The sequence below is a fragment of the Stereum hirsutum genome, assembly GCF_000264905.1.
Source record: "Stereum hirsutum FP-91666 SS1 unplaced genomic scaffold STEHIscaffold_7, whole genome shotgun sequence".
NCBI lineage: Eukaryota > Fungi > Basidiomycota > Agaricomycetes > Russulales > Stereaceae > Stereum > Stereum hirsutum.
The window spans coordinates 1,109,083-1,135,696 of record NW_006763137.1 but is presented as its reverse complement, the minus strand read 5'-3'; the positions used below and the strand labels follow the sequence as shown (position 1 = coordinate 1,135,696).

At 51.2% G+C, this 26,614-nt stretch overlaps 8 protein-coding genes across 8 annotated transcripts; 6 read left to right on the top strand and 2 right to left on the bottom strand.

Annotated features, from left to right (window-relative positions):
* Window positions 1–3,402: 3,402 nt before the first annotated feature.
* STEHIDRAFT_111121 (terpenoid synthase) lies at window positions 3,403–4,652 on the top strand (the record flags this gene model as incomplete). The annotated part of the gene is made up of 4 exons (XM_007304255.1): window positions 3,403–3,812; window positions 3,893–4,181; window positions 4,238–4,512; window positions 4,577–4,652. The coding sequence occupies 4 exons, from the start codon at window positions 3,403–3,405 to the stop codon at window positions 4,650–4,652; spliced, it is 1,050 nt and encodes a 349-aa protein (XP_007304317.1).
* A 568-nt stretch (window positions 4,653–5,220) lies between these two features.
* STEHIDRAFT_97388 (acid protease) lies at window positions 5,221–7,308 on the bottom strand (the record flags this gene model as incomplete). Its single annotated transcript, XM_007304254.1, has 7 exons — window positions 6,964–7,308; window positions 6,870–6,900; window positions 6,683–6,802; window positions 6,575–6,634; window positions 6,499–6,518; window positions 5,864–6,444; window positions 5,221–5,779 (listed from the first exon to the last, which is right to left on the bottom strand). The coding sequence occupies exons 1-7, from the start codon at window positions 7,168–7,170 to the stop codon at window positions 5,221–5,223; spliced, it is 1,578 nt and encodes a 525-aa protein (XP_007304316.1). The 5' UTR covers window positions 7,171–7,308.
* A 940-nt stretch (window positions 7,309–8,248) lies between these two features.
* Window positions 8,249–9,767, top strand: STEHIDRAFT_147189 (DUF1295-domain-containing protein). The gene is made up of 5 exons (XM_007304253.1): window positions 8,249–8,583; window positions 8,639–8,694; window positions 8,757–8,839; window positions 8,891–9,219; window positions 9,288–9,767. The coding sequence occupies exons 1-5, from the start codon at window positions 8,281–8,283 to the stop codon at window positions 9,621–9,623; spliced, it is 1,107 nt and encodes a 368-aa protein (XP_007304315.1). The 5' UTR covers window positions 8,249–8,280; the 3' UTR covers window positions 9,624–9,767.
* A 58-nt stretch (window positions 9,768–9,825) lies between these two features.
* On the top strand, window positions 9,826–11,427 carry STEHIDRAFT_57652 (trans-2-enoyl-CoA reductase; the record flags this gene model as incomplete). The annotated part of the gene is made up of 5 exons (XM_007303940.1): window positions 9,826–10,368; window positions 10,469–10,558; window positions 10,635–10,706; window positions 10,793–11,152; window positions 11,278–11,427. The coding sequence occupies 5 exons, from the start codon at window positions 9,826–9,828 to the stop codon at window positions 11,425–11,427; spliced, it is 1,215 nt and encodes a 404-aa protein (XP_007304002.1).
* A 354-nt stretch (window positions 11,428–11,781) lies between these two features.
* STEHIDRAFT_156963 (Brix-domain-containing protein) lies at window positions 11,782–13,499 on the bottom strand (the record flags this gene model as incomplete). Its single annotated transcript, XM_007304252.1, has 6 exons — window positions 11,782–11,820; window positions 11,920–12,325; window positions 12,427–12,605; window positions 12,690–12,772; window positions 12,829–13,261; window positions 13,350–13,499. The coding sequence occupies 6 exons, from the start codon at window positions 13,497–13,499 to the stop codon at window positions 11,782–11,784; spliced, it is 1,290 nt and encodes a 429-aa protein (XP_007304314.1).
* A 160-nt stretch (window positions 13,500–13,659) lies between these two features.
* STEHIDRAFT_79218 (uncharacterized protein) lies at window positions 13,660–15,786 on the top strand. The gene is made up of 7 exons (XM_007303983.1): window positions 13,660–13,958; window positions 14,049–14,131; window positions 14,222–14,626; window positions 14,723–15,077; window positions 15,152–15,277; window positions 15,351–15,510; window positions 15,568–15,786. Exons 1-4 carry the CDS (start codon window positions 13,811–13,813, stop codon window positions 14,750–14,752), a joined length of 666 nt encoding a protein of 221 aa, XP_007304045.1. The 5' UTR covers window positions 13,660–13,810; the 3' UTR covers window positions 14,753–15,077; window positions 15,152–15,277; window positions 15,351–15,510; window positions 15,568–15,786.
* Window positions 15,787–15,905: 119 nt separating this feature from the next.
* STEHIDRAFT_97375 (mitochondria import inner membrane translocase TIM44 subunit) lies at window positions 15,906–17,865 on the top strand. Its single transcript, XM_007304251.1, has 6 exons — window positions 15,906–16,349; window positions 16,425–16,556; window positions 16,612–16,847; window positions 16,904–17,246; window positions 17,307–17,606; window positions 17,694–17,865. The coding sequence occupies exons 1-6, from the start codon at window positions 16,002–16,004 to the stop codon at window positions 17,724–17,726; spliced, it is 1,392 nt and encodes a 463-aa protein (XP_007304313.1). The 5' UTR covers window positions 15,906–16,001; the 3' UTR covers window positions 17,727–17,865.
* Window positions 17,866–22,153: 4,288 nt separating this feature from the next.
* STEHIDRAFT_156959 (uncharacterized protein) lies at window positions 22,154–26,535 on the top strand (the record flags this gene model as incomplete). Its single annotated transcript, XM_007304250.1, has 9 exons — window positions 22,154–22,719; window positions 22,785–22,873; window positions 22,958–23,011; window positions 23,066–23,269; window positions 23,336–23,360; window positions 23,424–24,002; window positions 24,058–24,298; window positions 24,489–26,142; window positions 26,228–26,535. 9 exons carry the CDS (start codon window positions 22,154–22,156, stop codon window positions 26,533–26,535), a joined length of 3,720 nt encoding a protein of 1,239 aa, XP_007304312.1.
* Window positions 26,536–26,614: the final 79 nt, after the last annotated feature.

Genomic DNA, 26,614 nt, shown 5'->3' with positions numbered 1-26,614 from the left:
TCATTGGTGTGGTTTGATGTATTCTCACAACAGAGGATAGGCTAGGTATGCAGGCGTCTCTTACGGCGGCCGTCTTTCTGTAGTTATAGGCATCAAGTATGAATTCTGTGATGAGCATGTCGGCCGATGGCAATTTTGTTTGTCGTGTGTGGTCTGCAAACAAGTCTCGAGCAGAAACATTCGGGAGTTCCTGCGGGTTAGCTTTGCTCAAAAACGGTGCATCCCACTTTCGCAGGACAATTCATGACTGGAGTTACTTGTGGTAGCCCACGACCTATTAGATGCAGATATCTGTAGTCTGGGAAACAGATGCGCCGAATTCTCGTCGATGCTTGTGAGAAACTTTGTGTAGCAAACCTATTGATCGACCACGCATATAGACCAGCAGCTAAGAGGAGGGATCAACATCACTGGGCGCAGTCCTGAGCGCGCAGGATACGATCTTTGTCGGCGGTGATGAGCACCGAAAACAGCAGCATGAGAAATTAGCGTGATCGAATTGAAGGAACTAGTCCTCCCCGAGACAATCCCTCTAATGGTGCAAAATGTGGGCATGGGGTGAGGGATATGAAGCAGCCGTCCCAGTAACTACCCCAGTTGCGCTCTTGCAGGCTGTGACGCAGTGCGATTGAAATACGGACCTGTGTAAACCACTAAGTCATAATTATGCTGGACTTATCCATGACGCGTTTTCGTCTCTGTCGCCTGCGAAACCGCAACGGGTTATAACTCCTGCACACGAAGGATAGTCTTGTAATCACCGTATGGCATAGTATCCACCGCAGACGGGGACACCGGTGACAGGGGATTAATATTACTAGTGACGACGTACCGGTGTTTTGTGGTGATGGCAGTATGATCCAAGGTCATTGACTTGAGGAATGTTTCTATGTTCGAGTACCAAAATATACTGACGATATCAGAGCAATTTACTTAGACAAGTCCATCGAAAGTCGAGCTGACTTGCTCATCGACCTCCACGCTGGCGGGGTCACGCCGGTGGGTGCCGCTAGGGGTGCCGCTGGGTGCCGTGGTGGTTCTTGAGAGCGTAGACTGCTGACTCAGCTTCTGAGCAGACTTGGCCCGAATTTGCCCGAGCTGCTCTTACTAGAAAACACCGTGACGTCGACCACGCATCATCTTTACGGCCTCGCCATTCTTCCCTGTCCCCAAGCATCAACAAGTTATTATGAAGAAACTCACCGTAACAGCTGTAAACTGGATCATTCTTTACAAGACTCGCCTGCCCAATGTACTGTAGTTTTTCGACCGTAGGTTCGTGGGAAGATTATGTCAGACGTGACCTTCGCCAGACCAAGGTTCGTCTGGGTGGGCCACGCGTGACGAATCAATGAAATTGTTCGCGGAATGACCGAAAATTTGATTTTTGGGCGATTTTTGGCGCAAATCGGTCACGATTTGCTGTTCGTGGGCCCGCGCATATGCGTGACCATCGGGGCAAATATGTTCGCCGGCGCACCCTGCGTGATGCGTGACGAACATACGGTCGAAAAACTACAGTGAACGCGGCGGCGAGAACGGCCTCCACTGTTGTGCCACGATTGTTGCAACTTGCAGACCTTCTTCGTGCATATTACGACCCGCTCTTAACATCGTAATGACCATGCCAGTCGTCTCATTTTTGCAGCCGTAGTTCTTTCCGAACTTCGCGCTTCTGTCTACTTTCTGGTCATAGGTACTGCGATGACAGCTCCGACTATGCTTTTGTATCCACCCATTTGATTGGATCGTATATTCTCTGGGACTTGCTCTCGTCTCTCTGTATCCTCCAAAATTCCACGGATCCTCACTGGATTGGGCCAGTTTAGAGTCCTTGACCCGGGTGTCCAGCTACTTACATTTCATCCACGGAGATCGAACGAGCTACCTAACCCACACATACACCCGCACGGCAGTTACGACACATCCCGAACCTGCTACGACTTTTCAACTTGCCTTCGTGATGAAACCGGCGGCTGTGAGAGTGGAAAGGATGCAATGCTGATGGGGAAAGCGCAGGAAAGCGTATCTCAACGTAACACAGGATCCTGAAACGGACGGCTCTGCTCTTGCAATGATAACAACTAAGTACAGTAGGAACTATAATTCCACTTCAACCCACACGGCTATACTGACAACAACTTATCGTTTCGCCTTCGATCGTTTCTTTGCCTATAGATTTTGTAAGCACTTCAAAAATAATCGGGCTCTAATTCTCCGGTTTGTGAAGCATGGTGAAGACTACATTGGTTTGTAGTGAAGAGGGTAGGATATCGCGACACAGGATGAATATTTGGCATGGAGCTTGAAACACCTCAAGGGGGCCCTTCATTGGCCTTTGACTTGTGTGGGCTCACTCTTCCGGATCCGTCGTATGGATATGCGACGTTCGAGAGCACATACTGCACCGCGGTTGACATGAAGTGCTGGGCGAGCGTAAGCAGCTTTCCTTGTCTTCAAATCTTATCCGATATACCAGCCCTTCTTACCTGGCGAGGGAATATTGTGCCATGCAAGAATTCACGTTCGGTGACGAGTCGACGTACGGATCTTGTTCAAACACTAAAGCCGGTCAAAAAGAGATTCAACTGATTGCTTCACAGGTAGGTCCACCAATAATCCACCCTGAGAATACAGAGAGATGACAGAACACGACAGCACGGTCCCTATGGCCTCCACTCTTCGCTAAGCACATATCATTGAGAAACGCCACACAATTGACCGCGCCACTCCTTGTTTCCACTGGGTGCCGTATTCGACATCAACAGGCGGCTGAAGAACTACCATAATTGGCGCTCAAACTCGTTAGAACTTTTCTTTCTATCCACTCGAAAGCCATCTCGCCCAATACGGACATTTAGGATCGCGCCGCTCCTGGTGTCCGCTCGGTGCCATATTCGACATCAACAGGCGACTGAAGGACTACCGTAATTGATGCTCAAACCCGTTGGAACTTTTCTAGCCGCGTCTTTCTATCCACTCGAGAGCCCCACGCCCAATACGGACATCTAGGATCGCGCTTGTTGGTCTACACTAGGCATTTCGATGGACTTTTATGTTATCTCGCCGCTCCTTTTCTCCACACCGACGTGGATAAACGTACTCAACATCAGTATGTGGTTGAGGACCATCATAATGCATTCTGAAACGCGTCACAAAGTGGCAGACGGCGTGAATCGAAATATACGGTTTCGAGAGTTAATTCTCCGGATGCGGCTGCACTCAAGGATGAGATGTACTCAGGGCTATCCTCAGCGCTTCGCCGTACTCGAGACCCTGGCAGGATTTCACCGGAAATATGACTACTCTCGAAATATAAAGGGCGACGTTGTACACTATAGTCCTCACAAGCATATCATCGACCATTTCCTTGTCTACCAGCAGTATTCGACTTTTTCCAAGATGGGAGCGACTTCGACGACACAAATCCCCCACTCCACCTCTCTCGAGTCCTACATCCTCCCAGACCTCCTTCGCCTTTCAAGTCCCTTCAAAGCCTCGATGAATCCCCACTGGGCCACAACCGCCTCAGAGTCCTCGGCTTGGTTCTCCAGCTACAGCATTTTCTCGGACCAGGAGCTGACAGAGTTCGCCGTCTGCAAGGTCGAACTCCTTGTCGCATATGCCTATCCTCACGCCAATTACGAGACCTTTCGGACATGCTGCGACTTCATGAACTTGATTTTCGCCATAGATGAGATTTCTGATATGCAGAATGGAGAGGACGCCGGAGAGACGGGGGACGTGTTCTTAAACGCATTGCGCGATGCGGAGTGGACGGATGGGTCTGCTCTCGCGGAAATGACAAGGGAGTGAGCACTATTTTGCTTCCGCATTGGACTGTCATTTAAGCGTATCCTTTCTGACCCTCTACTATTGGTATTATTAAAAGCTTTCGTGCCCGATTCCTGCGGTCAGCCGGACCCCAGTCGTTTCGTCGATTCTTGAAGGTCAGCGAAGACTACATCGACTGCGTAACGAAAGAGGCTGGGTACCGCGAACGAAGTCAAATCCTTGACATGGAGTCGTTCAAGCACCTCAGGAGGGACAACTCTGGCGTCCCGTTAATGCTCGGCCTGCTAGAGTATACGCTTGGGATCGATCTCCCAGACGTAGTATTTGAGGATACGGCGTTGTCGAGAATTTATTGGGCCGCAGTGGATATGGTATGGTGGGCGAACGTGAGTAGTTATATCTCTCCGGGATCTGGCGACTAATTGATGGTTCCATTCGATAGGATGTGTACTCATATAAGGTGGAACAAGCCAAGGGCCTTGCCGGGAACAATATCTTGTCTGTTCTGATGGCGGCCAAGAACATCGACCTACAAGATGCGAGCGATTACGTCGGGGATGTCTACGCAGGATTAATGAAGGAGTACACGGAGGCAAAGGCAGAGCTAGTGTCGAAGTCTTTTGGGTCGAAAGAACTAGATGCGGCCGTGAAGAAGTATGTGGACAAGATGGAAAATTGGCCGATTGGGAATCTGGAATGGTCGTTCGCATCTATGAGGTGAGTGATTTGTCCACTTTCGTCGTGTGAGACTGCAATTTTTGACGTTTCGTTGTGTGCATAGATATTTTGGCTCTCAGAGCGGCGAGATAAAGCGCACTAGGACAGTTATGTTGAGGCCTCAAGATGTTCTTGCGTAGGGGCCACTTGGTGCGTCCTTTGGATTTCCAACTCCCCACAACTGGGAGGTTCAGTCAGTAGTGACCGACTCGGACTGATGAATGTTTCCACAGAGCGTCTGGGCGGTGGGGCTGTTAATTCTCATGCAATCGTCTCATTCAACTGGACCCCGTTTGCTTCTTACAATGAATATCATAGACGATGAAGATGGTGATCTACTAGTACACGTACGGATACGTCGGACTCAATATAGACATTAACAGTCCCTGGTTTTGTTATTCATCTTGTTAATCTCTTGACCGGCAGGATATTCTGTTTCTGTGCTGTATTCAAATCACTGTCTGCCTGGTAGTACTACAAATAGAGTAGTACAATAGATCCCGGCGAAACTCATAAAATAGTGTCTGCTCCAATTCCCAAAGGGAGGGGGGTAGTAGGTACGTCGCCCAGATAGTCGCAGCAGAGCGATCTTACACGGAGCAACAGCAATGCCTCAGACGTATGACGGTGCAAGAAGGGCTGCGGACAGAAGTCAGACCCGGCACGGTCGGAGGACAGACAGAGGTGACACAAGTTGTCCGCGTCCAATTAGGGAAATCCAAAGTACGACAAGCAGGTGACCAAACCAAAAACCGACCACATGGCTCCGACTCCCCCAACAAACCCCCTCCCCGCACCCACCCGTTTCGCCCCCGATGAAGACGAAGGCTCCGGCGCCGCAGATCCAGACCCCGAAGGTGTCCCCGCACCTGAATCCCCATCCCCATCCCCAGCACCCTCATCACTCCCCGCCGCCGACCCCAAACTCTCCCTCACCTGCTCCGCCGTCGCCTCCTTCGGAGCCGTCTTTAACACCGTCTGCCTACTGCTCTCGAAATCCTGCACCGCAAGCTGTGGATCCGTGCGTGGTAAGAGCTGGATGAAGGCGTCGGAGACGGTGGTGGCGGAAGAGGAGAGCTGGCCGTAGTCGAAGAGGGCGTAGACGTTACGGAGGAAGGCGTCGCCGAGGAGCATGTCGAAGCCTGCAAAGCCGGACCCGAGGTCGAGTTCGACGTAGGAGGCTATGCAGGTTGTGAGGGTTCCTGAGGATGTGGAGATCTGTTGGGGGGTTGCGAGGTCGAGGGGGTGGATGGCGATTTCTTGGCCGCTGAGTCGAAAAAAATAAAGACACCATTATCAGTTTGAAGGAACGGTGAACGCAAAAGAAAGAAAAGACGGGATGTGAACGCACCCGAAAACGAACCGCACATCTGCAGTAGAGTTACACGGAACGATCCACTGCTTCGAAGTCTCATTGAACACCGCACCCGGCATCCCGCTATATATCGCATCCACCAAAACCTTCGGAATACTCCCATCCGTAGCGCCCGTATCCAGCACCGCGACCGCCTGTCCCTGCGCCACACCCTTATCCGTCCCCGTCCCCGAACTCAGCGTCACATTCTGCCCGTTCACAGACACACCATCCAACAGAACCGACCACCTCGACCCCGCCCCATCCGTCACGAACCGATCCAACTTCGGCGTCTGCGTGATGTTTTCGTAGCCGGACACGAGTTCTGAAATGGTGAAGACTCCGTTCGTGACGCCGTCGATGTCGTTGGCGCGGCCGAGGAGGATGGAGATGTAGTTGGGAAGGGAGGAGTTTTGTTGGAAGATGTTGGCGATGGTACTCTGGCCCAAAGTGAGTGTGTCTGGATAAGCTTTGGCCACTGCGGAGGCGAGGGGAGAGATGCCGTCGAGGGTGTTGAAGCCAAGGCCGAGTATACCGAAGACGCCTTGAGGGAAGAGGCTTTGTGGGAATACGGTGAACTAGAGGTATCGTCAGATTTTTTATGCGATGAAAAAGGAGATAGCGAGGCTTACACTTGTTGCATTGATGAAGGCTGTGAAAGACGTTCGTAAATATAGGACCGTAACACAAATCGGGCAACAATCATACCTTGGGATTCTACGGTGTAGGATCCTAACGAAACGGGAGCAAAACCAACAGGACCGGAAGCTATTTCTCGTCAATACATGCCGGAAATGAACATATGAGTGAGCTGACCTGAACCCAAGCCGTATGAGATATTGACAGGTTGTGCCTCCGACTGGTTGAAGTTATTGATAGGTTTTTCTGAGAACACCCATAGATCCGATGAACCAGTGTCCACCTGCACCGTTATATCTGTGTACCGTTTTGTCCATAACATCAGAGTACATTCATCGGCTCAAAGCAGCCAGATTCAACTGACCTTGACCACCAATATTAATCTGCGTTTGGTACTGCCAGCGCCCGTCGGAGATCAGCGCACAGTGCGAGATGAAACAGTTTGGTGTCACGCTTACCAACAAATTATGATCGTTCTGGATGGTTGGCTGATTCGACGTGGTGGTGGCCAGGGAATTCTGACCAGATGTGAAGGGGATGCCAACGTCGGAGGGAAGCGCGAAAGAAGGTGACTTGCTATCCCGTCTCTCGACGGTGACAGGGACGTAAAGAGCCGAGGACAACCTAACCAAGGAGCAAACGAGTGAAAACGTCGAGGGCTTCATTCCGAGAAAATATAAGCGTAAGAATAGAAATAGATGCTTCAGAAGTAGAATAGCACTCTAAAAGTCCGAGTCTAAGTCCAAGTTCGAGCCAAAAGAGAGTCAAAAGACGCGACTAGCGCGTTCGTGAAGAATGAAGAACGAGGGGAGAGGACGACTGGCGTACCGCCGAACATCCATCATCGCTGCCAGCATTTAAGTAAGGCGGGTTGAAGTTGGGATCAGCATTACGAAGATGGCAGTACAGCCGCCGAAACACTTCGACGTGATGACGCCGCACAGGAACGGGGGGCTTGACGAAGGTCTAGGGGATAGGTAGACGGGTAGAAGAGTGCCTGCTAGATATTTTCTATGTATAATTCGTCGGTAGGATTGGTTCCTGTGGAAAGGGGTATGTCGGGCGAGCGTTACCGAGGCTAGTCACGGTAGTAGGGACTCAAATCCTTCGAGACTCGATATGCGCATAGAGGAGCCTGAGGAACGTCTGTCCAGCCATTAAGTTCCTCTTGTGACACGAGTCGGTGAGAATCAGTCCCCGATGATCTTGAACAACAGAAATGGGACACGTTGTGTACAGAGAGAACAAAAGGCAGCTCGTTATATGCAGCGGGTGCATAGTAACCATTGAGACGATGACTGGGTTGTGATGCCATCGTTGTTCCAGATGGCCGGTTCAACGAAGCCTGTACAGTCTCCATGCACACAGGCGACAAGATCTCACCGAGAACGCCCTGCAAGTGCAACATATTTCTAGAGATTTCAACGAAAGAAACCCGTAGACCTAAGACTTTTTTTCAGCGAAGTGTTCCCTATCGTGAACTGCATCATCAAAAATATATTTTGAATGGGGACATAAAGATCTGGCGATGGTTGACGCCTGTTACCTGGCGTACCAACAGCACAGCAAAGGGGAGAAGGAAGAGAAAGAGAAAGAGGAACATAGGATTGGCCCGAGTCGGCGTCGCGGTGTCGTCGTGGCGCGATTCCGAACCGCGTCGCGTCCGGAATCGGGTGACATCACCATCAACCACGCTCCGCGTACGACGTCCTCACGGTCGATGTTGACCACATCTTGACCTCCAACGACGACAACGACGACACCTCCAACGACAAATGCCGCCCCTCAGCTCACGAAAACCGTCTCTCATACCGCCCACCTTTCAATATCCCCTCAAACTCTGCTTCGCCACAACTCTCACCACATGGGTCCTTTCTCTCATCACCGGCAACGTCTCGCAAGTCGACCGTCTATGGACATTCCTGCCCACTATTTACACCGCGTATTGGGCCCTCTTACCGTTATGGCCGAATGAGAATAAGAGTATTGGGTATTTGGCGCCGTATGTGCCGGAGAGGGTGGTCGGAGAGGTGGTGGAGGCGTTCCATCCGAGAGCGGTGCTCATGTTGGCTTTGACTGTGAGCATTCTCTGGCTATACCTGGGTTTCAATTTGGCTGACCGGGGGTTTTCAGTTTTTGTGGATGTGCAGATTGTCGTATAACACTTGGAGGAGAGGATTGTTCCGTCTGTAGGTTATTCGTTTTTCTCTACTCTGTGCTCGCTCGTATTGATGCACGCCACATCTACTAGTGACGACGAAGATTATCGTTGGGTAGTTCTTCGCACCAAAATTCCTCCATGGCTCTTCCAAGTCACAAACCTCACTTTCATCGGTATGCTCGTTTTTTGTTCACACCGCGACTTACTGACTAACCCCTATCCAGCCGGCATCCAAAACTTCCTCCTCCTACTCCTCGCCTTCCCAACCCACCGCGCACTATCCACTCCGCGCGAGCTCACAATCACAGACTACGTCCTTACCGCCGTATCGCTCACTCTACTCGCCATCGAATTCACCGCGGACAATCAACAGTTCGCATACCAGACATTCAAGCACGCTGACCCTGCTTTGGGTGAGTATGATGGGAAGGCTGTGGAGTGGCCTGGCGCGAGGTTGAAGTGGACGGAGGCGGATCGGAGGAGGGGGTTCTGCACGAAGGGACTGTGGGCTTGGTCGAGGCATCCGAATTTCTGGTGTGAACAAACGTTCTGGGTACGTCGATCGACTCCAACTACGTGGGACTTGGGCTGATATTCACCGAAAATGACCACGATGATTAGGGCGTGATCACTCTGTTTCCTGTGCTGTCTTCGCCCACCGGACCTCTTGTACATCCTGAAGTTACCACCTTGAGCGATGCCCTACAACTTCTTGCGCCGCTCGCACCATCGCTGGCGCTCTGCGCCCTCTTCGTATCCTCTACTATCTTCACCGAGAGCATCTCCATGTCGAAGTACCCCGAAGCGTATGGGGCGTACAGGAAGAGAGTCTCGATGTTTGTGCCTTTGTTGACTCCGGTGTGGGGTATCTTGTTGAAGTTGACGGGCGGGAAGGAGCAGGTGGAGGAACTGGTGTGGGGGCAGAAGCTCGAGCTTAAGGGATCGAAGGAGGAGTAGAACGTGCGGTAGTCTGATTGTACGATTAGTGTTGGCTGCGAGGGGTGATCGCTTTCTTGTTTTCTTGAAATTCTGCATAGGGGTAATTAGCTACGCCACTGTGGCCCTGCATGAGCATGTTCGAACTTAGGATGATGACGTCACGGAATACATACACATTTCGACGCGTCGCACTTTCTCGCGTCCTTCATCGTCGACGACAATGTTCTCGTTGCGAAGGCTCCCAGCACATACTATCGCCGTCCCCAGCACCCGTCTCTTCTCGTCGTCCCTCCCGCTCAACGCCAACCGCGCCCTAATTTACTCCCAAACCGGCTCCCCATCCTCCGTCCTCTCATCCCGAACCTACCCTAACCTCCCACCCCCACCTCCCAACACTCTAAACCTCCGCCTCCTCCTCGCACCCATAAACCCAAGCGACATAAACGTCATCGAGGGCGTATACCCCGCCAAACCAGCTCCCGCGTCTTTTCCCGGAGACCCGTCACTTTCAAAGTCTGAAAGCGGAGAGGACGTGTTCGTTAGTGGGAATGAGGGCTTAGCCGAGGTCGTTGAGAGTGGTGAACAGGGACAAGGGGAGGGAGAAGGGAAGGGAGAAGGGGAGAGGTTCGAGAAGGGTGAGTGGGTGATTCTGACGAGGCCGCAGAGTGGGACGTGGAGGAGCGGGGTGAATGTTGGTGTGGAGGATGTGGTGAGGATTGGGAGGGAAGAGGGATTGAGCGAGGTGCATGCGGCTACGATCACTGTGCGTTCGCTCGCTCTTGTGTCTGTATTTTGCGTGTATTTTTGTAGCGTTGCTGAGAGTGATTTTATATTCATGGGATTTTGGGGTGATGGGATGTTAGGTGAATTATCCGACGGCGTATAATATGCTTAGGGATTATGTAGACTTGAAAGAAGGAGACTGGATCATCCAGAATGGGGCGAACAGTGCTGTAGGACCTTCCCCTCTCTTTCTTTCTTTCTTCCTTCTTCCAAAACACACACACATATATATATATGAATCTGCAGGTCGGACAAGCTGTCATACAAATAGCCAAATCCCGAGGTCTAAACACCATTAACCTCATCCGCGCGCGGTTCGTTCTTTCCATCCCTCCCCTGACCTTCCAATTCCAAGTATAACTAACCTCAATTCATCCGTTTCACCCAGCTCTTCAGATGAAGAGACAGAAGCCCTCAAAGCGGAACTGACCGCTCTCGGCGCGACCCACGTCCTAACCTACACCGATCTCTCCTCCCCCTCCACAAAATCCCTCATCAAATCATGGACTTCCTCCTCCTCCCAAGGAATAAAACTCGCACTAAACTGCGTCTCCGGCAAACCCACCTCCCTCATGGCGCGTCTCCTCGGCCCCGACGCCCACCTCGTCTCCTACGGCGCGATGAGCAAAGAACCGCTCAGTCTGCCGACGTCACTGTTCATTTTTAAAGGGTTGACTTGTCATGGGTTTTGGCAGAGTAGGTGGTATAAGGAGAAAGGGAGGGGGGAGAGAGAGGGGTTGATTAGGGAGTTGGTGGGGTTGATTGTGCAGGGGAAGGTATGTTTGTTTTCCTTCCTCGCTTTTAGTTGAAAATTCGTTGGGCCGTTCTCAGCCCCTGTTTGTTTGGTACTGTATACTTATGATTGCGCTGGGTCACTTGTGGCGTGTAGCTGGGCGAGCCGAAACATGAGATCGTGACGTTGAAGAAGGAGTATGGCGATGAGGAGGCGACGGGGATCGTGAGGGAGGTGATGCGGAAGATGGCGGAGGGGAAGTATGGGAAGAAGGTCTTGTTGCGGGTGGAGGAACCTGATGATTAGATCTTTTAGCCTGTAGGATGCTTCATATAAGTAGCGGTGTAGTTTAGAAATAATAGTGCCATCATGTGGGTGGCCGAGGGTATGTTAGTGAAGGGGTTGCAGCGACAGGATTAATTACAGCAGGTGGCGGTTGGCTCCACGTTGTGGCGGTGGCGAGGGAGCGATTTCTTGATTGTCTGTTCCTCGATTACCTTACGCAGCCGTATTGCCCATGTCGACCATATGCCAAGCCAGACGAAAACAGGAAAGTAGATGTGTGGCCGTAAGCAACCATATAATTTCTGAATCGCGAGGTCCAGGGCCCAGGGCGGAGACGCTGTCTGGTAGACAGGCATGAACGTACACCCACCAAAACTACAAAAAGAACGTCTTCCTCGTCTTCTCCAACTCGGGCTGCAGAGATGCAAAAATAAATGAAAAGGTAAGAAAAAGTGAGTAAGCCATAACATCAACAATCAATGACTTAGGGCAAAGAGAAGGAATATGACATACCTTCCATACCCATTCGAACTCCTCACCCTTCGGTGGCTTCCTCTTCGCTTCTTTCCCTTTATCCTTCCCTGCCTCCTCCTCCTCCTTAGCCTCTTCCTCCTCCTTAGCCTCTTCCTCCTCCTCTCCCTCTCCCATCTCCGCATCCTCGCCACCAATCTCCGCCGTAGCAACAGCCCCCGCAGCCCCCACCTCCATCCCGTCGCCAGCACCAACAGCATCTGCGGCCGCCTTCTCCTCCGCGGCCATCTCCTCATCCACATCGTCGAAATTATCAAACTCGAGTGCGGGTGGCGCTTCGCCCAAAGCCTTGACGGCAGGAAGACCCTTCTTCAATGATCGGAGCTTAAGCGTGAAGCGGGGTCCGATTTCTTGGAGGGCGACTTTCTCGGGGGTGCGGAATGCGTATCTGAGTCGTATCATCCCACACACAGTAAACAGAGGTGCATTTGAGGGGTAAAGGTAAAATAGCTGAGAATAGAGGAAGGGGTGTAAGGGGCGTGCACGTACCGATGCCGCCTGAAGAATAGAAAGTCCCGTTGGTTATGCAGAGTCACGACCTGTCTGCCCTGGAACTCTGGGAGCGCGGGAAAGAATGTTTGGAACATCCGGCCGACGGTGTGGCCCAAGCGTGTGACGAAGTTGTTGAGGACGAGTTCGGGGTTGTGTGCTGTGGCACGGGCGTGGCCCTACATAGGAGAAGGGTTAGAATTGTTGAGTGAAGATACAGGGAACAAGCATAGAGATGGGAAGGTAAAAGATAGAAGACGTACGAATATTTGTTTTGTGAGAGCTATAGATGTGAGTTTGAAGTATGCTGTCGGTCCATCGGGAAGGTGTACCATCGTAATAGCATCTGGAAGTCCAAATGCGTTAAAAAACATCAATTCTTTTTAATGTTGAAAAACGTACTAGGTTTCTTCATGTTCTCATTGACGACAATCAAATTTCCGTACCCTCTCCCTGCGGCCCACCCCGCGATCCTCCCCAACTCGAACCCCCTCCCCTTCTTCGGCCTCCTAATGAATTCCGCACCCGGAAAAATTCCCACTAATTCTTCACAGAAGTCGTATGTCACACGGGTCGCTTTTGCGGAGGTTGTGATGAGGACCTTTGGAGGGATGGAGGGATCGGCGGTGGTGGAGGAAGAGAAGTAGGAGGAGAAGGGGTCAGAGGAGATGTCGGTGTAGGATTCGGCTGTTGGGTCTTGTGTTTGTGTTGAGGGGCCTGGTTCTGAGGATTCGAGGGTGGATGGGTGAGAGGATGAGGGGTCTGCGGTGAGGAAGGAGGGATCGAAATCCCGTGTGTTGTCTAGCGTTCGGGGCACATTTTCTGCAAGACGTTTCTATGAAGACGAAAAACGACATTTAGTGTCAGTATAATACCTTCGACTTAGAGGCAGAGGTACAAAGGTGTTGATAGTAGGGACGAACTTTCTTTGCAGAAGGATCCTTGGCCTCCTCCTTCGCGAGCGCAAGTCGTCTCTGCAACTTCGCCTGGCCTTTCGCCTTTTTATTTTTATGCGCGAGCTCTTCGCGCTTGATTTTGTTCTTCACGGAGGACGGTTCGAAGCGTTTCGGCATTTTTGTTTGACCTAGAGGACACAAGAAACAAAGAGGAGAGAGGATGTGGAAGTGGAAGTGGCGAACCAGGAGAAAAGTTGGCAGGAAAATCAAAATCCAGTCAAGGTTCCCACGCTGGTTTATTCAACGCCACCTGCGCGTCTCTCGTCTTGCCACGACATTCGCGTTCTCCCTTCGCCGTTTCTCACCTCAAAAGGCCAGCAGGTTCTCGCCAGCACGAAACCCCCCATACGTTCTCGGGACCGGGCATACTACGTGAAACTATTCGCTTAAACTTCACGAATTGAGCTCTCGCGGGGAACTTAAATCAAATGGCTCCTCGTTCGCTCTGGCTCCCTTTATGTTTGTTGTTCTCTTGCTTGGTTGCGCTTCAGACGGCGCATGCACTTCATTTTTACCTGGACTCGAATGAGATCAGGTGTTTCATTGAGGAGCTACCTACGGATACTGTAGTTGAAGGTGCGTCGATTTTGCTACATCAAATAGTAGGGAAGTTAGGTGTTGATGCTGTGTGTTCGCGGTGGTGGTTGGGTACGTGCTTGTGTACAGGGCATTATCGTGCACTAGAATGGAACGAGAAAGAGCAGACATATCTCATTAACGAGGAGCTTGGTATTCTTGTCGAAGTAGACGTAAGTCGCTCTCCCTACCTTCTCTTTCGCCGCACACGCGTCGGACACCCTCCACCACCCAAAAACTCATCACCTTCACCCTGCACACAGGAAATGGAAACAAACCACGCCGTCGTCAAGACCCGCGGTCCCCCAGACTCCCGCTTCACCTTCACCTCCCACGAAGCCGGCGACCACTCCATCTGCCTCTCGACAAACTACTCCTCCTCCTGGTTCGGCCCTCAAGCCCACATCCGTCTCTACCTCGACATCGTCGTCGGTGCCGCCAAGCCCGACGTTGAACAGGACAGGACGCACATCAGCGAGATCGCGAGTAAGGTGCGGGAGCTGAACCTTAAACTGGAGGACGTGCGAAGGGAGCAGCAATATCAGAGGGAGAGGGAGGCGGATTTCAGGAATTTGAGTGAGGCGACGAATTCAAAGGCGGTGTGGTATAGTGTGTTGCAGATCGTGGCGTTGTTGGCGACGTGTGCGTGGCAGTTGAGGCATTTGAAGGTGAGTGTGGTCTTTTGATGAAACTTTTAGAGAGTTGCTACGGACGGTCCGGCTGGTACTGTTGATGTTGATGCTGATGTCTTTGTGTCTTTGCAGCGTTTCTTTGAGGATAGGAAGATGCGGTGAAGACCGGGGAATGCGATTCGTGTTCTTATTCCCACATGTGCTGTGTTTGTGATTCGTTCAATACCGAGATCTATGGAAGTCTTATTTTGTCCATGAAACCATTCCGCTCCATCGTCACGAATTGGCCGATTTATGTTCTCCGAGCCTTCAAAGCCTATAATCATACATCCGGACTCCTCGCCCACATCCAAAATACACAAAATACAACGATGAACAAAGACGCCACGCCGAGCCGCAGGTTGAACCACCCTTCACCAGTTTCACTTTGAAGCCTCGTCGTCATGAAAGTTGAGGGAGACGGAGTTGACACAGTGACGTTCGTCGGCTGCATTGCAGGGCGGTCATCAGTATGAATTCTATTTCGGGCAGGACTACAGTAAGGTGGTTTGTTGCACTCACTGGGCGTAGGGAAACCTTCTCCTTTGAAAACGTGGCCCAAGTGCCCTCCACAAGCGTTGCAAATGATCTCTGTCGCGGGCACGACGCGGCTGCTGTCGATTTGGCGACCGACAGCGCCGGGGATGGCTGGTCACAGTCATAGGATGAGGCCTGTTGAGCGTGCGAAAGGCACCGCGGTGATGACGAAGAGGCAGCGTACCATCAAAGAATGCAGGCCAACCACATCCACTGTCGAACTTGGTCGTGCTCTTGTACAGAGGAGTGCCACAGCCTGCACAACTGTAAACACCTTCTTTACTCCACTTGTCGTACTTTCCTGTTCCAGGAGCCTCTGTACCCTTTCCACGGAGCACGCGGAACTGAAGAGAACGCCTCATCAACGTTAATATGAATAATGAACACGAGATGCGACGTACCTGCTCCCGGGAAAGAACAGCTTGCCACTCTGACTCTGGCTTTGCCTTGGATGAATCAGACATACTTCTACGATTTAGATGATGCGCGGACGCTGTAGCGGTTCGAGCTGCTGCTAAAGGCGAAAGAGCTGATGCGAGTACGAGGGTGTTGCGAGAGATGATACGAATGTTCATCCAGGTCGACCCGAGCTTTTATACCACAACCTGGTTGTGTGAACCCGAGGAATTATTGCGATGCAGAGGGGGTGGCAGTGCGTCATTACTCACAAGCCGCCCGACCACGTGACGCCAACAATTTCTGAGCTTTCAATTTCACATCCCTTCGCGAGCTTTCGGCACGTCGAGCAAAGCCCGTCCACGTCCTCAACAAACATCCTCCACCGCCTTTTCCTCACCGTTCACGACGACGGCGACGACATAACCTCATAGGAACTATGCTCCCCCGACACCTCCGCCGCGCCATCCCCGCTCCCGCTGCTTTTCGTATAGCAGCCAACCGCACCACTGGCACCTCCAACGCGCTCCGATTACCCCGCTCAGCTGGTGCTAGTGCCGTCCCTTCGAGTTCACACATCCAACAGTCTTCGGGTTTCCACTCTTCTGCGCGTCGGAATGACGAGCTTCCGAAGTCTCCGTTCCAGACGTTCGTGGAGGTGCTGAAGGACGAGTTGAAGAAGAACAGGGAGTTACAGGATAATGTGAAGCAGCTACAGGGAGACGTGGATAAGTTCCAGGACTCGGAGGCTATGAAGAAGGCGAAGGCGGCTTATGAGCGTGCGAGGGTGCGTTCTCTCTTCTCTCTCTTCTATACCGGAATGTGTATTGACAAGCTTTGTGTGTTTTTGTTGGTCGTTTAGTTGACGTCGAGTATCAAGGAGAACCCACGGTTGCGAGCGGCCGCGGAGGAGTTGAAGAAGACAGGTATGAAAGTTGGAGATGCGGTCGGAGAGGCTCTTAAGTCTATGGAGGAGTCTGATCTTGCTCGTGCCGTATGTATATCTCCTTTCACTACGTGCATATCATTTCGCTAACAATGTCCTGTAGATCTCACGAGCCTCCGCCGCCGTGTCCTCTACCATTGCATCTACAACAGAACCCATACGGAACACTGCGGCCTACAAAACTCTCGCAGAGACCCTCGTAGACGCACTAGACGATTCAGGGACTGCAAAACATGCTGGGTTCGAGGAAAAGGAGGCACGGCGGAAAAGACGCGCTTTGCGGTTAGCAAAAGCTGGGCAGTCAGGCCGGATAAAACAGAGGGTGGCTGCTAATGCCGAGTGCGTCTCATATCACTTCCACGACATATATAACAGTACACTTACGAGGATAATAGAGCCGGACAAGCACTCGTCCTCCACGCCAACTCACCGCGTCAAGAACGCTGGCAACAAATAAAAGAAACGAACCCGGTCCTTCGTTACTTCTCCGAGCTCAACCAGCAGTATCAAGATTCAGAACACCCTGTGGTTTCCTCCATGCGCTCGGTGACGTCTACTATTGCGAGCTGGTTCGATGAGAACGAGACGGCGCAGGTGATGCGGATGATGAAGGCTCTGGATCCGACGTTCACTATGGAGGGCTTCGAGAGGGAGTTGAGGGAGTATATTGTGCCGGAGGTGGTAGATGCGTATTTGAGTGCGGACCAGGAGTCATTGAGGGCTTGGTGTGGCGAGGCCGTACGTGCCTTTCATTCCCTCTTTCTTTGTGTGCTTCGCGTCTCACATTTACATGAATAGACATATAACGTCCTGTGGGCCACAATGGAGCAATATCTCCGCCAAGGCCTCGTGTCCGACTCTAAGGTCCTCGATATCCGTCAAGTCGATGTCTCGTCGGGCAAGATTCTCGATAACAATGTTCCCGTGTTCGTAATCACGTTCGCCACGCAGGAGGTCCTGATGTTCAAAAACGCAAAGACAGGGGAAGTAGTGGTAGGTGCAGAGAACAGGGTGGAGCAGTGTATGTATGCGGCGGTGATTACGAAAATTGAGGAGGACATTGACGACGAGTTGACGGGCGGGTGGAAGGTTATTGAGGTCGGTGTTCCCTTTGCGTTCTTATTTGGCTGGTGTAAAGCTCTGATTTGATAAAACTAACTTGCTTCTTTTTGTGTTTGTCAACAGATGGCCAGGAGATCGGCACGCGCATACCTATAGACGCTTCGTTTCCAGATTCATCATCCAAAATACATGGCGTTCGCCCCACACAGCCCTACCCCCTATTTACCCTGCTCTCGCATTCTTCACACCTCGCTGCGCCAACTACCCATCATCAGACTGCACCAGCATCACCACCACCACCACTCACTCACAATTCGGGATATTACTCAACTTGTCAAATTATAACACGCCTTGCTCGCTCACGTTTACATTATCTTATCCCTCTTGCATAAGGCAATGCATATAGTGCTCCTCGTTCGATACTTGCGTCGTCTGTTCCGCGGGAGAAGACAATCGTTTCAACGATCGACATGTGTGAGCGCCTGGTCCTGATTTCTCCTCATCCTGGGGGCTGTGGTGCTTCCACAGTACGAGACGGAAGTGACGGGTTGGACGTTTCATCTCGTTATATCTGATTGAACCGTAAGACGCGTTGTGGACGTACGGGTAGCAGGTTGTTGTAGGCTGTAACAGAACAGCGCTAGTTTTGACGCCTTTGATTCGTGGTGCGTGCGAGGCCTTACAATGAATTTGTAACCCGAGGAGGATTGCTGATTTTTTTTGCATAGCAGCTGGGCACCGGCGTCGAATTAATCCAGCTGTGAGGTGCGTTGTGGACGTGCGGGTAGCAGGTTGTTGTAGGCTGTAACAGCGCTAGTTTTGACGCCTTTGATTCGTGGTGCGTGCGAGTCCTTGCAATGATTTCGCAACCCGAGGAGGATTGCTGTTTTTGATTTTTTTCTGCATAGCAGCTGGGCACCGGCGTCGATTTGATTCAGCGATTTGGTGACGGCCTGATAAATCAAAGATGGCCAAATTTTGCTTGTATCATTTTCCGTTCGTTTATAGTGGCCAGAGGTAGCCATACCCTCAATTTGGTCACGCAGAATTGCTACCATCTTCTAATTGCCGCTCTGGCCACGCCTCCTTGTTAGCCGACCACATCGCCCTCGGACTGGGTTTATCACCGGCATGTGAAAGGATCAACACCGTTGTCCCCGACTGGCTGTACGCGTTTACAGCATTGATATCGATTGTCCGAGCTCATGAGGCTTCAAATACCCAGGCTGAGGTTGATACCAGGCTATAGGTGTTTATTTTTCTGCCCCCACCCCATCCTCTTTTCTAGGACTTTCTCTAGAATGAAAGCATCTTGGATTCCTGTCGTGTGCTCCTTGGCCGAAATAGTCCTGGGTCTTCACCTTCCTGTGTCCGTACAGAAACGCGCCCCTTCGTCAGTGGGAATCCCTGTCAAGTATGGATCTGCGTCGGTATCGAAGTCCACAACGAGTCAGCCAGAACTTGAAGACGTCCAAAATATCATAGTAGGCCTTTCCTCGTCAAGTCTCATATTCCTCGGGCGCTGACGGTATGCGTTCAGTACACGACAGTCGTCACTGTAGGCGGTCAAGGTGAATTCAATGATTTCCCTAGTAGATCACCATGATGGGCTCACACGAGTTATTGTTGCAGATTATACCGTCCAGATAGATACAGGGTCATCGGATTTATGGGTATTCTCGCAGGATACTCTTCCGATAATGACGCCTTCCAAGGCGTATGCTGATGTTTCTTACGTTGACGGGAGTTCGGGTACGCTCCCCTATCAACTACTACTCATGAATATAGGGGAGCCGCTGATGTCTAGATTGACTGGGGTATATACAGCCTCGGGCCCTGTTGCTTTTGCGGAGTTCTCTATAGGCAGTTACTCTGTCGAGTCCCAAGGCAAGTTTTTGTGTTCTACTGTATCGGATGGTCTCTATTTACAATTTTGATTTCTCTAGCCTTCATCAACACGACCAACGTGGGCACTCCTATTCATCACCGTCTGAAACTCCAACTTACCGATTTTCCATCTAGCCAATCAAAATGGACGACCTGTTCGACCTCGGTGTATTTGGGCTCCTCGGGATAAGCTTCAGCACGGATGACGCGTCCAGAGTCGAGGCCAGCATCGAAAAGGAATACCACAATATCACCATGGGACAAAGTCCCCTCGCCAACATCTTCTCTCAAAACACATCCCTTCCCAATTTCATCACCGTCTCCCTCGGCCGATCCGGGGATCTCGAAGACGTGTCAGATGGTGCGTTCACCATCTCCGAGGTCATCGATGGCTACAAAAATATACTCGAGACGACGAAATTGGAGCGTATACAGGTGCCGGGTGCATTCACGTCCTGGGCGGTCGTGTTGGATAGTATGACGGTCAATGGGGAGCAGGTGCCGTTGAAATCGGTCGTCCAAGGCGTGGATAGCGGCAAGGCTGTCGCTGTACTGGATACTGGGACCACTGGGGCTGGAGTGCCCAAGTACGTTATGGATGCCATGTACAGTGGGATGCCGAACGCGCTGTACGATTCTGCGCTCGAAAGCTGGGTTGTGCCATGTAATGCCACTGCGGATGTGCGATTCGTGTTCGGGTAAGCCTTTCAATGTTGAAGTTTTTGTTCGTTGAGTCGCTAATGACTTTGTGCTGTATATAGTGGCCAGGAAATTCCGCTCCATCCTCTCGATTTAACGCTGCTCAAAAACGGTACGGACGACGATGGCTCGACAATCACATTCTGTACATCCAGCTTCGGCACTTTGGGCTCCGACAGTGACCAAGACATGCTCCTCGGAGACGTGTTCCTGCGAAACGTATATTCTTTATTCGACTACGGAGATTTCACGGGCGAGAAAGGTGACCAGGTCGCGAACGCGTATGCACAGGTGTTAGCTCTTACGGATCCGAAGAACGCACTCGCGGACTTCAACCGCAGTCGTTCGGCGGCGCTTGCCCAGTCTCCACCGGAAGCCACTTTCGAAGAGATTCAAGGACAGGTGCAGCAAGATAACAATCCTACCACTACATCCACCTCTTCAAAATCTACATCCACATACAATGGAAAAGCAGTCGAGAACGCGGTGGAAACGGGCGATCTTCAAGATAGCGCTTCCGTCGTCGACAAATTTAACGCATACGGACCAGCCATCATTGGTCTCCTCTCTGCCAACTTACTGGTTGGAATCATTCTGTGTGCGATAGGAATATCGGTGTGTATCAGACGGGGTGCGTCGGTGGGTTCCGCGAGCAGGAGTGCACCGATCAATGCCCCTGTGAGGTTCAAGGAGGATAATGGGTCGAGCTTGAGTGAGAGGAGTCATCCTGGCGAGGCGTACCGGGATGAGGCCAGGTATGGCGATTGATTCATGGCTTTCGATCATTTTAGTTTATTACTGCAGATTAGCTTTGTATGTGACTCCGGGTGGGAATGTTGGAACTGCGGTGGGGAGGAAATCGCGACTCTACAATGTTGGTTGCCGTACCTGTGTTTGCGTCGTATTATCATTATCTGGCCGCTTGTGCAACATCTCTATATATCCCGTGTGGATCGATTGGGTTTTTACACCAGCTCGTTCGTTCCAACTTGATGATCTGTGCATACATGAGGGCCCCCGTGCCCGCGCCACCAGTGTTGTCACTCGACCTTTGACCAGTGGTCGGGGTCAGGTCAGCCGAGCGACCCGACCCGGCGGGGTCAGACCAGGTCAGACCCAGTCAAGTCTGCGGCGCCACTTGGTGATGTGGCCCCGAAATATACCAAAATAAGGCATTTTCCAGAATGTGCCAGCATTTGGTCCAGAGCCGACGCTGCCGGCCACCATAAAAGGTAGGCTGCAGGGGGTCAAGAAAACCTTGACCTGACCCGGCTCGGCCTCTTGACCCGTCAGCCTGACCCCGGGTCTGGCACGGTCAAGTGCCAACACTGCCGGCGCCACAACGTAGAAGAGCGCCATGCCCCTGGGCTCTCCGGCTATCCCCGTATTTTATGGTTGGAAAGTCGTTGACCACTCGATCATCTTCCTCCCAATGCATGCGTACACTCAGAATGCGCCACCCGGACGTTCGACGCAGCGCGAATCTCGTGACTTGAGACGGTTTATCAGCAGGATGAGGCGGTTTTGGTATTGCTTACAAGTCCAAGCCCGTCACGTCCTGCTGTGAAGAATATTGCATCAGTGCTTCAGAGACATTGACAGGTACGAGTCGCTCGTTACTTCGTTCTGCTCATATTTACTCCGCGAGAGGACTGCAGACTTCTATTTTGTACCAGGTATCTTCGATATGCACAGTGCGTGAGCTTTGCGACAATGTGCCAATGCTTGATGCGCGTAACATATGTGCTGGGCATCAAAGAAAGAGACGCCGGGTTATATACCAGTTCTGGCTCATTGACGAAATTGACCATTTCGCGATGCTTGATCTACGGCCACCAAACGCCATTCCAATGTAAACGCTTCTTTGCACGCATACCAGAGGTCTCTAAACCCAGGTCCTGCAAAAACATCTATGTATCCTGTTTGGTCGGATTTATTTCGATCATGGCCTCATGGTTGACAAAGAGTCTTATATGGATATAAACCCGCTGCTTTCTATGCAGGGAACATGTCATGACCAAATGCGGGATCTGAGAACCTGCAAAGCTGCAAGGCTTACGCGTGTCATCTTGGGTATATTTACCACACTTATCTCTGGCGTCTTCGCACTCAGCCCTCAGCCCCAGTCGTCTTCATCCCCTCCTCCTCTACCCGTCATGGACAATGTTGGGAACGCAGCGAATATCGCCGCTCTTGTGAGTTTGCCGCAGTTGATCACCCCAATTATCAAGTACTGCTTGGATGTTGCTGGTGCAGAGAGGGACTCGATTCGTTTGAAGGAGAGTCTCGAAGCGTGGACTCCTCTTATCAATACCACGAAGCTATGGGTAGAGCGCTGCGAGGATATGCCTGAACCTGTCTCCTCTGGTACCGTTCAGACCATGCAGAATGCCTTATCACAGTGCGAGGCCTGGCTGCAACCTGTCTACGAAACCATACAGAAGACGAAGACACTTAGAGGCAGACTACAATGGCCGTTCTCTACTGCAGACGTAAACAAGCTTGTGGACAAGCTGGAAAAGCAAAAGCTCATCCTAGTGTTGGCTTTGAACCTTGACCTCAGGTATGTCACTCCTAGTATATTCTAGAGGATTCTCTGTGGTAACATACATTATCATTCTTCCATAGCGAGCGTCAAGCATTCGGAAACGTGCTCCAAAGAGTAAGCCTTCAAGCACTACACGATAAAGTACACGGAGCCTTAGAGGAGTTCAACCGTAAGTCGCCTTCCTCTTATGTATACGGTCCGTATACAACGAAACTTCTGGTGCTGACTCTATGTATCCTTGAATTTGAAACAGTCACCCATAGGAACACAGTGGCGATACGCGAACTGTTAGAAAACAACCTTGCCAGTGAGCCTTCATCCGATAATATGGAACTGCTGAGGATATAACATGCCACCACAGTCTTCGCCGCGAATCAAGCAAAGGAGGCCATTGACCAGAATATTGGCGCCATAATCAACTGGCTGTATCCCCTGGACTTCGCTACTAAGCTTCAGACTACATTAGCACAGAGACATACGGACACGTGCCGCTGGTTTCTGGAGGACGCAAGGTTCACACATTGGAGAAATTCACCCAGCTCGGTCTTGTGGCTTCACGGAATCCGTCAGTAATACATAGTAATATTAACGGGAAAGGTGGTCTGACGATTTCAATTTCCTCACGATTCAGCCGGGAGTGGAAAGACAGTGTTAACGTACGTTTCTATGATGCTTAATTTTACTTTTCCCACCTTATATCAAAATTAATGTCTTACCAGGTCTACCGCCGTCGACCATCTCAAACAGTCCGGTGGCAACGACGAACTCGTTGCATATGCTTATTTTGACTTCCGTGACAGTAGAAGCACCGATCCCGTCGCCGTCTTCCGCACTGTCTTCGCTCAGCTCATTCGAACCATTGCAAAGGCATCTGAAGGCCTCTTCAACGAACTCTCGGAAATGTGCCACGACGGGATATCACCTCCGTCCACGATTCCTGCTTTGCGAGAGCTGATACGAAGGGCAGCGAATTCCACGTCCATGCCTCGAATACTAGTGGTGATTGATGCTCTCGACGAATGCAATCCTGAGGAGAGACACAAGATCTTGCAGCATGTCCCGAAGCTTGCGACAGAGGATAATATTTCCGTATTTGTGTCCAGCCGGAAAGAAGAAGACATTCGCTTCCACCTATCATCGGTCACTTCTATCTCCCTGAACGAAGAAATACGTGTTATCCAGGACGATATCAGGAAGCATATTGTGACCGAAATTAGTAATAGGGCCAACCTTGCCGATTTGAGCAAACGGCGTAAAAAGCAAATACGCGATACCCTTCTATCGAAATCACAGGGAATGTGAGTTCCATAATCTTTCATAAGATTAAACACAACTTATGTGCGAGTTTACCAGGTTCAGATGGGTGGAATGCCAGCTCGATTACATGAACACTCTGAGCAGGCTCTCGGATCTGCTCATGGCTCTCGGATCCCTCCCCAAAGGCCTTCACGAAACCTACGAGCGGATACTGGAGCGAATCATCAACGACAAAAGGAAGGAGTCTCGTGTGGTGGCTCAGCGAGTTCTGGGGTGGATCATAGGCGCACACCGTCCCCTCACCCTCACTGAGGTCGAGGAAGCTATCAAGATTGAAGTAGGCAGAGACGAGCCGAACCAGGAGCTCTCTTTCCTGAGTCGTAGGGTAATACTCCGGATCTGTTCTAGTCTTGTCAGCCACGATCGGTGGGACACATTGAGTCTTTCACACTCTACCGTTCAGGTTGGGATGGTTCATGATTGCTCTCGAAGGCCACATGCTTATTGATTCACTCGATTATCTGTAGGAATTTTTGCTCTCCCATCATCTGGAGCATACGACATTGAGGGACTATTTCTTTGGGTCACTATCCACTTTACAGAAACAACAAGGGCTGGCGGTTTTCACCTACCTTCTGCATCGCTCGCTCGAGCAGCCTCTGGACGTCGATGAATTCCCTGACGACAGTGGAGCGTGCGAGATTGGTAATGAAGATTGGGATGATGACGATAGTAGCGATGATCGACGGATAATCTGGACCGAAGAGGTCGACTCTAGCGAAACGGACAGCGATGAAGGCAATCACAGTCACACCACGGGAGGGGGAGGGCAGCTGGTACGCCATCGGAAAGTTCAATATGGAGATGTTGGTAATGGGGATATAAGGGAAGAGGAAGACGACGAGGGCGGGGCAGGGCATGGTGTAAAAGGGATAGACGACTCGGATGACGACGTCGACTGGGATAACCGCTGGGATAACGACTCGGATAACGACTATGACCTCCCCGGACGTCCTTTTCTTTCGTACGCAGCGTTCAGCTGGCATCTCTACGTGGCGGCCTGCGAGGATGACACTCCTGGACGTGAACTCATCCTTCTTCTTGACAAGTTTTTGTTTCATCCGACATTCTCCACTCGACTCCACCTCTGTCAGCGCATTGCTCGAGCGCACTTTGATTACTTGGTCATCGACCGTGACAGAGAAATCTCTTCGCCCTTCACATGGCCACTCGCATATGGATCACACTTCGTTATCACCCAACTTCTTCGGCGAAATCCTGAACTACTTCGCCAGGAGCTACATCAGTTGGGCAAACCTCTCATGGTCGCAGCACAATACGGGAACCTGGAAGCCATCGAAGCGTTGATGAGTATGGGTGCTGAAATCACCGATTACGCCCCTAGCATACATCTCGTCGATGTTGTACGCCCACATTACCAGCTGCCCCCGACATATCCTCCTGTCACCGTAGCCCTACGGTTCAACCAATTCCATGCCGCTGAAATGCTACTTCGCAGCATAGACCTGAAGAATGAGCCGTCTTTCGTTGCGGAACATACAGCCCTTCACTCTGCCGTTCGTGCCAATCGCCCCGATACTATCCTCGTAATGATTTCACGCGGTGCAAATGTCAATATCAGAGCATGGAATGGTGGTACCCCACTTCATTATGCATGCAGTATTCCTGCAAGTCCGGACTGTGTTCGCACATTGGTTGAAGCTGGTGCCAATGTCAACACACCATCATTCAATGGCACAACACCGCTGTCCCAGGCTGTCAGGAGCCAGTCCATCATTATTGTTCAGTACCTGCTTGATAATCAAGCGCGGGCCGATGAGGCAGGATTCATTTCGGACGAAGAAATATCCTGGGCGAAAGACGAGCCATGGTACACAGACGTGTACTCCGCAAGCCGAACCCACTCTGCCAATCGGAGGACGTACTATTCTCCGGGAGACATTCTCGACATTGCTCGCTCCCTTCGACGTCTTCCCAAACACTTGATCCGTGCTATCTTCGATATTGCCGAGTGTTGGGTCTGTTTACACGAAGAACGGAATGATTTAGTAGAAGTAACCGAGGTCAGCGAGGACGAGCCCTACCTCTCACTGCCTATCGTGGGTCAACAGGATTACCCGCTTCGCGAAGTCAGATTTAAGACCATGTCTCATGATCAAGGTACGTTTAGCCCTCTCATATGCTTATTCTTATGCATTCCGTTTGACGTATGGTATGAATACATTCCACCAATGGTTCTTTCTAGGTTGGATGAGCTTTTATGAAGAACTGCAAGGAACATATCACGGCAGCTACACATGGTTCGACGCCGGGGTCGACACAGGTACCATCAGCCTCCCTCGGAGACGTATTCAAGTCAATATTGCGGGATCATCCACAACTCGCACTCATACCAACATTTGGTCGTACAAAGACCGTTCACCTGATTCTCTTCAATGGTTCAACAGTGTCTCCAGCGGGAGCGTATTGTCTGTAATTCCGAAGGCCCTTTATTCTGGCTGGAAGAACTATGTTGTCAGTGTGAGCGTTGAAGTGTTCACAGCCTTCTTCTAGTGAAGGTGCGTAACGGGTGGAGTCATTCAGTGGTTTCGTCACTCAGTACGCTTGCTTGTTATGCCTAATCTAGCTCAGT

Excerpts from the sequence above, each read along its gene's own strand:
- STEHIDRAFT_147189 (XM_007304253.1), top strand. The coding sequence starts at position 8,281 with ATGCCGCCCCTCAGCTCACGAAAACCGTCTCTCATACCGCCCACCTTT. Across the intron at positions 8,584-8,638 it reads TGCTCATGTTGGCTTTGACT|TTTTTGTGGATGTGCAGATT; the intron begins GTGAGCATTCTC and ends GGGGGTTTTCAG. Across the intron at positions 9,220-9,287 it reads GGTGTGAACAAACGTTCTGG|GGCGTGATCACTCTGTTTCC; the intron begins GTACGTCGATCG and ends CACGATGATTAG.
- STEHIDRAFT_79218 (XM_007303983.1), top strand. The coding sequence starts at position 13,811 with ATGGCTCCTCGTTCGCTCTGGCTCCCTTTATGTTTGTTGTTCTCTTGC. Across the intron at positions 14,132-14,221 it reads GTATTCTTGTCGAAGTAGAC|GAAATGGAAACAAACCACGC; the intron begins GTAAGTCGCTCT and ends CCCTGCACACAG. Across the intron at positions 14,627-14,722 it reads GGCAGTTGAGGCATTTGAAG|CGTTTCTTTGAGGATAGGAA; the intron begins GTGAGTGTGGTC and ends GTGTCTTTGCAG.
- STEHIDRAFT_97375 (XM_007304251.1), top strand. The coding sequence starts at position 16,002 with ATGCTCCCCCGACACCTCCGCCGCGCCATCCCCGCTCCCGCTGCTTTT. Across the intron at positions 16,557-16,611 it reads AGTCTGATCTTGCTCGTGCC|ATCTCACGAGCCTCCGCCGC; the intron begins GTATGTATATCT and ends AATGTCCTGTAG. Across the intron at positions 17,247-17,306 it reads GGGCTTGGTGTGGCGAGGCC|ACATATAACGTCCTGTGGGC; the intron begins GTACGTGCCTTT and ends TTACATGAATAG.